This window comes from Penaeus vannamei, chromosome 4 (genome assembly GCF_042767895.1).
Source record: "Penaeus vannamei isolate JL-2024 chromosome 4, ASM4276789v1, whole genome shotgun sequence".
Lineage (NCBI taxonomy): Eukaryota > Metazoa > Arthropoda > Malacostraca > Decapoda > Penaeidae > Penaeus > Penaeus vannamei.
Window position 1 is genome coordinate 52,337,391 of NC_091552.1, and position 12,500 is coordinate 52,349,890.

At 51.6% G+C, this 12,500-nt stretch overlaps 1 protein-coding gene across 8 annotated transcripts in view; it reads right to left on the minus strand.

Annotated features, from left to right (window-relative positions):
• LOC113819873 (transcriptional activator Myb) overlaps positions 1-12,500 on the minus strand; it is an 83,306-nt gene that overhangs the window by 54,569 nt on the left and 16,237 nt on the right. For 6 of the 8 annotated variants that reach the window (XM_070121233.1, XM_070121235.1, XM_070121232.1 and 3 more), the window contains exons 1-3: positions 5,232-5,293; positions 4,295-4,454; positions 3,721-3,864 (exon numbers count right to left, since the gene is read on the minus strand). In XM_070121233.1, the coding sequence (XP_069977334.1) occupies positions 3,721-3,864; positions 4,295-4,454; positions 5,232-5,260 (333 nt within the window). In that variant the 5' untranslated portion in view covers positions 5,261-5,293. Of the gene's footprint in view, positions 1-3,720; positions 3,865-4,294; positions 4,455-5,231; positions 5,294-12,500 lie in introns of those variants that run through there. The other 2 variants (XM_070121230.1, XM_070121229.1) reach the window with 2 other exon arrangements.

A 12,500-nucleotide genomic window follows, 5' to 3' on the forward strand; every position in this document is an offset into this window, starting at 1 on the left:
GAAGGGGAGAGGAGGGGGAAGAGGGAGGTGAGAGGGAAGGGGAGGGGAGGGGGAGGAAGAGGAGGAGGAGGAAGAAGGAAGGATAAGGGAAGGGAGAGAGAAGGGGGGGAGTGGAGAGAGAAGGGTAAACAGAAACGTACCTTTGGAATTCACGGAATGGGAAGAGATGGGGGGGGGGGAGAGGAGAGGGTGAAAGGGGTAGGGCATAGGGGTGAGGAGGAGAGGGAGAGGGGAAGGGGGAAGGTGTATCAAATGTTATGATATTGTCCTTTTGTGCTTTACATGTTTCCTTTCTCTCACTTCTTTGTTTCTTTCACTTTTCTTTGCTTTTTGTTTTCTTTCTCTCACTTCTTTCTTTGTTTATTTCTTTTATATTTTTCCTTTCCATTCTTTCTTTCTCTCTCCATTTACTACCTCTTATAATTACCAATTAACCGTTCACGATGAATGGTAACACTCCAACGTAGTACGGAGAAACATAGAAGGTGAAAAAAGGAAAAAAGACCAGATCGGGAATACGAAAAGGAGACGCAAAACAAGACGATAAAGAACAGTATTCAGAATACCCAAGAATACACATTAGAACACCCAAGAATTTCTTTTAAAATCCGGAGACTTCAAGACTCCCCCCCCCCCCCCGCCGTGTGACTCCATTACCATCATTACATCACTACCCTCGCCTTTCTTCCCTTTCTTCTCCTTAATTATCTTCTTTCTCTCTCTCCCTCTCTCTCCCACGGGGATGTTTGTTTACCCCAGCGGAGATAATCGCCACCAAAACCCGCATTAGTCGCTAATAAACAGGATGCGAGCGACCCCCCCTCTCCCCCTTCCCCTCCAATTCACACTCTACACCCTCCACCACCTCCTCCTCCTCCTCTCCAACTCTGCCTCCGATCACCAACTCCCTACATCCTTCACCCTCCTTTCCTCCGATTTCTATCCCTTCTCCTATCCCTACCTTTTTCCCTTCCCCCTATCCCTTCTATCCAACTCTGCCACCTATCCCTACCCCTACCTTCTACCCCTCCCCAACCCCTTTTATCCAACTCTGCCACCTACCCCTACCTTCTACCCCTACCCCTTCTACCCAACTCTGCCACCTATCCCTACCCCTCCCCCTACCCAATAATATCCACCTCTGCCACCTACCCCCAACCACCATCCCCTACCCCCTACCCCCAGCTCCGCCTGTGTCACCACGCCGGGCAGATGCGTCACGCACGCGGTGTAACGCAAGGGGGGGCCCTCACGCTATGCTAATGGAGGCGGGGTGGGGGACGGGGAGGGACGGGGAGAGACCGGGAGGGGGAAAAAGTCCGCCCCGGAATGCACATTAACTCGGTACCGTTCGTAATGCATTTCGTGGACGCCCGTGTGAGGCTGTCGAGATCTAACAACGCCCGCAACGCAACGCAAGGCTGTTCGGCTTTAGTCACAAAATGACACAAAGAATATAGGGGCATGCGATTTTTTTTTTATCTTATTTTATTTATTATTATTATTATTTTTTTTTTTTTTTTTTTTTTTTTTTTGGGGGGGGTGTTTGTTTTCCTTCATATGTTTCTGTTTGTGTAAGGCCAAGATACTCACCCACGAACGCAAGAACAAACAATGCAAGATAATAAATAGATAATGTGGACTACTTCTTTAATACAAAAAAACCTGCTTAATAGACATATGGAGCAAAGGGAAAATGGGAAAGGAGGAGGAGGAGGAGGGAGAGGCTCCGATAGGCGAAAAATAAGCCCCACCCACTCATTAGCCCTTCCCCTCCCCTAGGCCCCGCCCTCCCTCCTCCCTCCACCCTTACGAAGACCCCTACCTCCTCCCCCCCAGAAATCGTGGGAATCCTGCCCAAGGGCGTGGGAAGCGCTGGGCGGCGTGACCCCAGAGGGCAAGGAGGCCGCCCTATGTAATACACTTCCCCCCTCCCTCCCTCCTTTCCCCCCACTCACCCCCCACCCACCCTACAGCAAGCTCTTCCCATATTCACAATTCTGCCGTCATTACCGCCGCCTCTCTCTGCCCCCCATCCCCCCACCCTTCCCCTCCTCCCTCCTCACCACCGTACCTGGAGGGCCCGGCCTAAGTGCACTCGGACAACCCCCCCCCCCGCGTATGTACCTGGCCTCACCCTGGGATAATGTTACCCCTCCTTGCCTAATCCCCGGCCTTATCCTTCGCCTTGGAACCTGGAATCCTTGGATCTAATGTGCTCTCCATGGGCGTTTCCCCCATAAGTACGACTCTTAATAACTACAATCCCACAATATATCTATCATAAAAAATCTTAGGGATAAAGCGATTGAAAGCAGCCGTCGAAGAAATCAAACCTAAAAAATACAGATTCAAAAATAAACCAAAATCTAAAATAATACCATCAGTTAGAATGTATTCGGGAGCTAAAACAGATCGAACGTAGATAATCAAACAAAAGTAAAAAAAATAATCGATCAAAATAAGACATCAAAAAGGTAATAAATAATAATAAAACAATAACAACAACAACAACAACAACAACAACAACAACAACAACAACAACAATAATAATAATAATAATAATAATAATAATAACAACAACAACAGCAATGCAAAGTAATGGCACAATACAACAACCGAAACCCAACCGCAACGACAAAACGGGAGCCTGGCAAGGGTATTGCACCCTGGGGAAGCAGGTCGCGGAAAGGGTGAGAAAGGGGGAAGGGAGCACTCACCCTCAGGAGGAAACACTTGTCTTCCGAGGCGCCCAGCGCCGGGAATAATGGGTGTAAGGGGAGGAGAAGGAGAAGGGGGGAGGAAAAGGGGAGGAGGAGAAGGAGAAGGGGGAGGAAAAGGGGGAGGGAGAAGGAGAAGGGGGGGAGGAAAAGGGGGAGGAGAAGGAGAATGGGGGAGGAAAAGGGGGAGGAGAAGGAGAATGGGGGAGGAAAGGGGGAAAGGGAAGGGGAAAGGGAAGTGAGAAACGTAGGGGTAACTCGCGGTTAGCCAAGAGGCAGGCACAATGACACTCGGAAACACATTATATCGCCCGTATGACACAATCACACTTAGATTTTGTGCATGTTCTTTTCGACTGTCAAATCAAATTACGAACCAACACTAACACGAATTTCCACCAAACACATGCAAACACACATACATACATACATACATACATACACACACATACATACATACACACACACACATACGAACAAACAAACACAGCGGCCTTTCGTTCCCCCGTCCACTACCGGTCAGCCTCAAAGCTTTGCTCCATTTTATTGCGTTACACTTATAGGCCTACCGTTCGGTCCCTAGGCCTATAAACCCACCCGACCCATCCTAAATAAGGGCTGGAAACTTTGCAACGCCGTAAAATGCAAAAGAGGCGGCCGCGGTTGCCTTCTCGGATCGCTCCTTACTGTTGCCTTGAAATCCGCGGAAAACCACACGCGGTTTCCCTCCGCCGATCGCTGGCCAAGGAGTGCCGCCGTGGCTCACTGTCTGTCCTCCCACCAATGCAGAAAATGGAGGGAAATGACGAACACACACACAGACGGACTGACATACATACACACGCAAACATACATACACTCTCACTCAAATTCAAGTCTCAGTCTTGCTCTCAGTCGCAGGCACAGACTCAATCACTCTCACTCACTCCAATTCCTCCCTCAATACCCCCACCAAAACCCGACCTAACACACGGCACCAATTTGCGAGGGTCGTACTCACCTCTTTGGTCCAGGGTCCCTTCACCAGCTCGGGGTTGACGACCTTGTGCCAACGCTGCTGGCACTGGACGTCGTTCCTGTCGGGGAAGCCAGCGGCGATCACCTCCCACTTCTCGCCGTGCTGCTCCACCAGCCCTTTGAGCTTCTACTCGAGGGGGGCGGCGGAGGGGGAGGTGAAGAGGCGAGAGAGGAGGGTTGGGAGGAAGAGAAAAAAGAATTAGACACATCAAACTGGCGAACAGAATATGATATTAGTATCAGATTGTTCTGCTACTATAAGGCTTGGTATAATGATAATGTATTCAGTAAGGTTGTTTACATGGAGACAAAAATTATGCGCATTATTGATATATATACTATACTGCGTCCATCTTCATATCTAAATCTAAGTTCTTTACATCCCTACATGAGTATGCATTGTATATATACGTACAACATACAGTACGTACAGCCTGCACGTACAGGAATATATATGTACGTAAGTGATCTCTTTATCAACATCCCAAAAAACAACAAACAAAATCTCCTTCGCTGAGATTGAGGAGACTCTACTTCCGAGGCCTCGTGTCCCTTACCTCGTCCTCGTCCTTGGTCCAGCGCCCCTTGTTGACGTGCTTCTTGACCCGCGGGCCCGACGTGGAGGAGGGGTGTTCGTCGTCCACCGAGGACTCGTCGATCTCGTACTCGTCGCTCAGCTCGTCATTGGAGCACCACTCTTCGTCGATGTTGCTGCTGCTGGAGAGGGAGAGAGAAGAGGGGAGGTTAGGCAAGGCGAAGATCTTGCATGAACAGACGAATAAAAAAAATCATTTCCAAACTTCTGGATTAATATTCTATTATAAAACCTTTCCCGGAAGACATTTCAGAATCGATCGCCAATCAATCCAACTCTTTGTAACAATACACGAAAGCACACGCGCACGCACTTCCTCCGCGAGACCACGTGGTCGCCGGCGAGTCCTTCTCCCCCCCCCACCCCCACCCCATCAGCGAGAGCTCACACACCGCCTTGCGTCACGGCGAACTTTTTCCCGGAGAAGACGCTGGCGATGATGGATTGCCGAAAGGGCCCGTCAGTCAGCCGAGACGATAGATTTTCGGGTTGGTTCCACGGCACGAAAGAGAATCGGGGGGGAAATATTTAAGAGCCTCAATTGTTATCGATTTCCCAAACCCTCCCTCGTCCGCCCACGCGCCCGTCACCCTCCCTCCCTCCCCCTCCTCCACCCCCTCCTCCCTCGACATGACAGGAAACATTTGGATCAAAATCGGCGACAAGGCATATAATGCGGCCGCCATGCCTCACTTCACCCCGCCGCTAAAAGGCCGGCCGACGCAGCCTACGACGCAGCTGCCGGCGGACTGTCCCTCGCCCTGCGGACCTACCTCCTCCTCCAGTTATCCTCCTCGACCCATCACCCCATCACACCCGATCGCCCAAACAGGATCCCGACGTCATGCAGGCGCCGAAGAACCCCCATGCACTCTCCCCCAAGCACGCGGGACACTCACCCAATCCCTCTCCTCCTCTCGCGCCGCATCCCAAACGCGCTCTAACCATCCCGGGTCCCACACATCCCACCCCATTGCACTCGTCCCGCCCGCCACATACCACATACCACCCCCTTCCCTCCCTCCCCCCCATCCCCCTTGCCACATACCACACCACGCTGCCGGCATGCCCCACCAGGTAGCGGCGGGGACGTCATTCCGATCGGTTTAAATCTCTTGGCACAAAGGGCTGCCTTCCCACCCACACCTGCCGCTCTGCACGTCACCTGACGGCGCCCGCCCCGCTGCCGCCTTGGAACGGGGAAGCGTGGTGCTCGGCCTCTGGTGCGCCCAATGCACGCTCTCTGCCTAGGACAACTGCCGATGACGACGGCGATGATGCAAGAGGCGAGAGGAGGGAGGAAGGAGGACAGGGAAGAGAGAGAGATTAGAGACTGAAAAAGAGCAGAAAGTGCAATATATCAAGCATTCACACGGACACACTCACTAACTCAGAGAGAGTGAGAAGAGAATAGAAGAGAAGAGAATAATAGAGAAGAGAAGAGAAGGAGAGAGAGAGAGAGAGAGAGATCAATGCATCTCTAAAAACGAATCTAAAACTGACGGACCTTTCTAAAGTCACAAGCGGCACTGGAAAAAGTGTATTTGGAGTCGTGAAAAGAACAAAAGCAAGAAAATACAAGATAAAAAAGTAAAAGCAAGAAAAGACAAGAAAAAAGATGAAAAAAAACAGAAGTACAGACAGGATACAGAGAGAGAATGAAGTCGGGGATGGGAAAAAAAAAACTCACAAAGAGAGGCAAAAGATGTAAGACGCAAAGAGAAAAAGAAAGAAAAAGAAAGAAAAAACGATGACAGAAATATAAAAGCTAGCCACAGTAAAAAAAAAAAATCCTTTCCTCTCTCGAACCGCACGCCGCTCGGTATCCGACGCCGAGGAAGAAAGGCATAAGACAGAGGCAACTACAATAATAGAAAAAAGGAAAACGAAAGAAAGAAAAGAAAAATACAAGAGAGAAAAGCGGGAAAAGAGAGATCCCTTCGTTAAATAAGTCAATCACTGTGACAAGAGGAGCCAAACGACAGTCATTGTTCCTCACACGTCCTTCCTACCTCCCTCCCTCCCTCCCTCCCTCCCTCCCCCCTCTTACCTCCCTTTATCCCCTTTACCCACCCCCCTCTCCCCCACACCTCTCTTCTACCCCTCCCTTCCTTCCTTCTTCCTCCCTCTCTCACCCCCTCCCTCCCTTCCTTCCTTCCCCTTCCCTCTACCTCCTCCCTCCTTCCCTCCAGGTCAGCCTCCCCTCACGCCACGTGCGTCTTGTCCTCTGCCAGTCTGTCTTTGTCTGTCTTTCTATATAAATCAGTCTTGTGTGTCTGCCAGTTCAGCACGTGTGTGTGTGTGTGTGTGTGTGTGTGTGTGTGTGTGTGTGTGTGTGTGTGTGTGTGTGTGTGTGTGTGTGTGTGTGTGTGTGTGTGTGTGTGTTTGAGAGAGAGAGAGAGAGAGAGAGAGAGAGAGAGAGAGAGAGAGAGAGAGAGAGAGAGAGAGAGAGAGAGAGAGAGAGAGAGAGAGAGGAGAGAAAGAGAAGAACTAAGAGACAGAAAACCAAACAGCGAAAAAAAAGAGAGAATAAACATCAAAATAAGAGAAAGTGCATATGCATGCCTACCTGTGACTATATCTTTATACGTATATGTACATCGACGTGAGCCCGCAAGTCCACGCATGTGCCTGTGTATATGTACGCCATGTGTACACGTATGTCCACGTATGTCCATGTATGTGCCTGTGTATATGTACGCCATGTGTACACGCCTGTCCACGTATGTCCACGTATGTGCCTGTGTATATGTACGCCATGTGTACACGTATGTCCACGTATGTCCACGTATGTGCCTGTGTATATGTACGCCATGTGTACACTTCTGTCCACGTACGCGCCTGTGTACGTTTCCACCCAAAGCGCCCTGTCCCGCAACCCGCAGCCCGCCCGAGCACTGACCTTCCCTCACTCCCTCAAACCCCTCCGTCTCCCTGGCCTTTACAGCAACGCAGATGTTCACTTTCCCAGGGAGCTTCTCTACTCGTAAATATCATGAGCAACAGAAAAAAAAGGTTGAGAGAGAGAGAGGAAGAGTGAGTGTTTTATGAGAGAGAGAGAGAGAGAGAGAGAGAGAGAGAGAGAGAGAGAGAGAGAGAGAGAGAGAGAGAGAGAGAGAGAGAGAGAGAGAGAGAGAGAGAGAGAGAGAGAGAAAGAAAGAGAGAGAGAGAGAGAGAGAAGAGAGAGAGAGAAAGAGAGAAAGAGAGAGAGAGAGAGAGAGAGAGAGAGAGAGAGAGAGAGAGAGAGAGAGAGAGAGAGAGAGAGCGAGAGAGAGCGAGAGAGAGAGAGAGAGAGAGAGAGAACGCAATGAAAGAAAGAATGAATGAATAAAAAAAAAACACATCCGGCGAACAAAACAAAACAAAACAAAAAAAGAGAGAGAGAGAGAGCAGAGAAAGGAAATCAATAATCTGGAATGATTTCCCTTGCGCTGATGACCCCAGCGCCGGAGACATCATCAGACAAGCCGCTTCCCCTCTGTCTCTCTCTCTCTCTCTGCCCCTCCCCCCCCCCCCACATAATGGGCAAGGGGAAGGGCAAGGGGAAGTCCGAGAGGAAGGGCGAGGGGGGCAGGGAGAGAGGATTCGGATGAGCTCCCCCTCGGGCGCTCCTCCTCCTCCTCCCCTCACTCCGGCGCTCGAGGTCCTACAGCCGAGATCTCTCATTCCTACGTTTATTCATTTGCGTTATTCACGTGGTTCTTCCATCGATCAAAGTCGGGAGAGAATTAAACTCTGGAGGAAGGGAAAGGAGAGTGACAGGAGGGGAAGGAGAGAAAGAGAAGGAGAAATGTACGGATGGGAAGGGGAAAGAGAGATGAAAGGGAAGGGGATAGGAAGAGAAGTGCAGAAAGCGGAGAAAATAAGGAAAAATAGGAATAGGCGATACAGAGGAGATGGAAGGAAAGGAGAGGAGACAGAAGGGAAGGAGAAGGGGGGAAAGGGGACGGGAGAGGAGAGGGTGAAGGAGAGAGGAGAGGGTGAAGGAGAGAGGAGACAGAAGGGAAGGAGAAGGGGGGAAAGGGGACGGGAGAGGAGAGGGCACAGCAGCGAGGGGCGACGGGGGTTGCTATAGCGGGGCTGGGCAGGTGGTCCTCAGCGCACTCCCCTTACAGGAGCGAACACCTGGCCCCCTCACGACGCGGAGAGCGAGCGACACCCGCCCTTCCTCCCGCCGGCGAGAAGGTCCGATCTCCCTTGACCCGGCGCCCTGCCCTCGAGGACACAGAGGGAGGGGAAGGCTACGCGATTTGCAGCCGTGTTTATGGTTGACATTAAGGACAGTTGGGTAATGGCGGAGGCAAAGCAGAAAGGGAGCCAATCTCTCTCTCCCTTTCTCTCTCTCTTTCTCTCTCTTTCTCTCTCTTTCTCTCTCTCTCTCTCTCTCTCTCTCTCTCTCTCTCTCTCTCTCTCTCTCTCTCTCTCTCTCTCTCTCTCTCTCTCTCTCTCTCTCTCTCTCTCTCTCTCTCTCTCTCTCTAACCTCTTTCCTAGAGCTTCATTCTCTCCTAGACGATTCATCGCCCGCGGGGACCCGGTGCTCCCCCAAGAAACCTAAAAACCTCACTAAAAAAAAGACACAAAGACACACACAAAGACACACACACACACACACACACACACACACACTCATACTTTCTCTTTCGCTCTTTCTATCTGTCTGTCTGTCTCCCACCAACGCGCTCAGACACACGCACACAAACGCAATCTTAATCACACGCACTCACCCCTCTCATTAAACCACACACGCACACACAAGACGAACCAAAAAGATAGCCCCCCCAACCATCGTCCATCCACGATATATCACCCCCCCCCCTTCCTCGCACATCCCCTCTCCCCACCAACCCCACGTACCCCCCCTGCCCCCCCCCCTACACCGCTTATCTCCATCCCCCTCGGGAGATAAAACCAAGACCCCTTATCACCAAGAACCACACTCGTGCTTTCTCGCGCGCGATCGCCGGACGAAGACGAAACTGTCGTGGGATTGGATTACCTCCGGGTGATCTGGGGGGCGGGGGGAGGAGGAGGAAGGGGAGGAAGGGGAAGGGGAGATGTCGGGGGCAGGGGGGGGAAGGGGGGAAGAGGGGGATGGAGAGGAAGGAGATGAGAAGGTAAGGAAAAGGGAAAGAGGGCATGGGAAAAAGGGAGAAACGAAGGATGGGTAAATGGGGAGGGACAGAGTAAAAAGGAAGGAGATGAAGGGCAAGAGAAGGACAAGGGAAGATAAGGAGAGACAGGAATAGGGAGAAATGGCAAGAGTACGAGACGTAGACGAAGGAGGGATGGAGAAGGGGAGCAAGAGACATCGATATATGAGAAGGGGGAGAGGACGAGCGCGAAGAGCGGGAAAAATTATGGTAATGAGAAGGAGAAAGAGATGAAAGTGAAATGAGAGGACACAAAGAACATGATCAAATATAAGAAAGAAAGAAACAGAGAGAGAGAGAGAGAGAGAGAGAGAGAGAGAGAGAGAGAGAGAGAGAGAGAGAGAGAGAGAGAGAGAGAGAGAGAGAGAGAGAGAGAGAGAGAGAGTTGGGGAGAGGGAAAGACACAGCGACTGCCCCACAAACGTAAAGAAACGAAGAAAAAAAGGATAAAACTTGAGACCAGGAGAAAGAGAATGTGACAGACTAAGAGAAAGCAAAAGTGAGACACAATAAAAAAAAAGATAAAGAGGCAGATGCAACAGCGAAATGCCGAAACAACGGAAATGACGACACCCGGTGATAAAGACAAGAAGACACACAGGGGCCACACGTGTAAAACTCCCCTCCCCCCTTTCTCTCTCTCTCTCCCTCTCTTTTTCTTTCTCTCTCTCTCTCTCTCTCCAGACCAACACGTGGGCGCCCAGGTACCTTCCCCCTACCCTCCCCCCCTTTCCCCCCAACCTTAGGACCCCCTAGAACACCCCCCCATCGGACCCTCTCCTATCCCCCCCTCACCCCCCCAGCACCCTAAACCCTTCCCATCACCACCTCTTTTTTTTTCTTTCCCTGCAACAACCACCCCTAACCCACCCCAACCCACTCCTACCCACCCCCCCAACCCACCCTTCCCCTACCCCATGCGCGAGGTGGTGCAACACGCCCATTGGCGGCGCCCGCACTACACAATCGCCCCTTGCTCTCCCGATGCAAACCAAAATACACAGTAACGAGGACACAATGCAAGGTGGGGGGGAGCAAGAGGAGGGGAAGAGAAGAGGGGGAATAAGAGAAAAAAAAATGGATAAAAAAGAATGAATGAATGAGAGAAGGAAAAGAAAGGAGGGTTGCACAAAGAGAGGCAAAAAAAGAGAAAGAAAACAGGCGAAAAGGAGATAGGTAAAACTAAGTTACTTTTAGCATCCCTCCCTCCCTCCTTCCCTCCCTCTCTCTTTCCTTCCCTCCCTCCTTCTCTCTTTCCCTCCCTCCCCCTCTCCCTCCCCCCTTCCTTCCCCTCTCTCTCCTTCCTTTCCCTCCCTCCCTCCCTCCTTCCCACCCTCCCTCCCCCACCCACCCTCCCCCCTTCCCTCTCCTCCGTCTCTCTCTCTCCATAACAGCTTCACGTGCATTACGGCCTACAATGCCTCATTTACCGCCCCCCGGCCTACTTTCGTGATGCGGCTGAACAATGGCGGCTTAATTTCTCCCTTAATGCCAACAGATGGGCACGCGTATGTTGATGGGGGAAGGGGGGAAGGGGGAGGGGAGGGGGGGTTGAAGATATGGATAGGGGGAGATGGGGAGATAGCGTTGGGGGCTGGGGGAGGGGAGAGAAGAAAGGAGGAGAGGGAGTGGGAGTGGGGTGGGGAGAAGAGGAAGAGGGAGAAGGAGAGGGAGTGAGGTGGGGAGAAGAGAAAGAGGGAGAGGGAGCGGGGAGAGGTGAAAGAGGGAAAGGGATTGGGGAGGGAAGGGGAAAAGAGAGAGAGAGAGGGAGTGAGGAGAGGGGAGAGGAGGGGAGAGGGAGAAAGGAAAAGAGAAGAGGAGAAAGAAGAGAGAAACGGACGGGAGGGGAAAGAGGGAGATGAGAAGGGAGAGGGAAAGGGGGGAGATGAGCAGATAGAGGGAAAAGTGTGGAAATGGGGAAATGGGGAAAAGGAGAAAGAGAAAAGTGGGTATATGGGGGAAAATGGGAAAGATGGAAATAGGATACTAGGGAAAAAAGAAAGAGGAAAATGGGGAAATAGGGGAAAAAAGAGGGGAAAGAAGGGAAGGAAAAGAACAGACCAAAGCAGCATAACCACCCCTACCCCCCCCCCACCCCACCCCCCTTCACGCTTCTCCCACGCAGCGTCATAGCATAGAAGTGTGACGGCATTTCCTCGAATTAGCGAGACCTGCCCGTGTGCATTAGCGCCTGCCGCCCTCTCTCCTCTCCCCCTCTCCCCCCTCCTCCCTCCACCTTTCCCCTCTCCTCCCCCCCCCCCCTCCTTGTCGGTAACCAATTAGCCCTCCCAGACCCCTCCTACCCCAACCCTCACCCCCACCCCCATTATCCGCAACGTGGAGGACTCGGCGAACCGGGAGCGCCGCCTTATCCCGGTTCCTTTAAAGAGCAGCAGCGGCGGGGCGGCGGACACCCGGGACACGGCGGTCGAGAGGAGGCCGGTCGAGCATGGGATTCCCGTCCCATCCTTCGCCGGGAGCCCATTCCTTATAAGGAAATGATGCAAAATAAGAGAGAAAGAGAGAAATAGGGAGAGGGGGAGGGGGAGGGAAAGGGAGAGAGAGAGAGGGAGAGAGAGAGAGAGGGAGAGAGAGAGGGAGAGAGGGAGAGAGAGAGAAAGACAGAGAGAGAGAGAAAGACAGAGAGAGAGAGAGAGAGAGAGAGAGAGAGAGAGAGAGAGAGAGAGAGAGAGAGAGAGAGAGAGAGAGAGAGAGAGAGAGAGAGAAACCGAGAGAGAGAGAAAATAAGAACCATCGGTATGTGGACATGGTGGTAGATATGCGTAAAATCTCGTAATATGCGCGTTATTTCATCGCCATGAGATGAAGATGAAAATAAGGTGCGTACAAAACCACACATTTATATAGGACATTTTTTTTTCTTTGAGACACACACATTCTCTCTCTCTCTCTCTCTCTCTCTCTCTCTCTCTCTCTCTCTCTCTCTCTCTCTCTCTCTCTCTCTCTCTCTCTCTCTCTCTCTCTTAATTTTCCTTCCCTTCTCTTTAGCCCCTCCA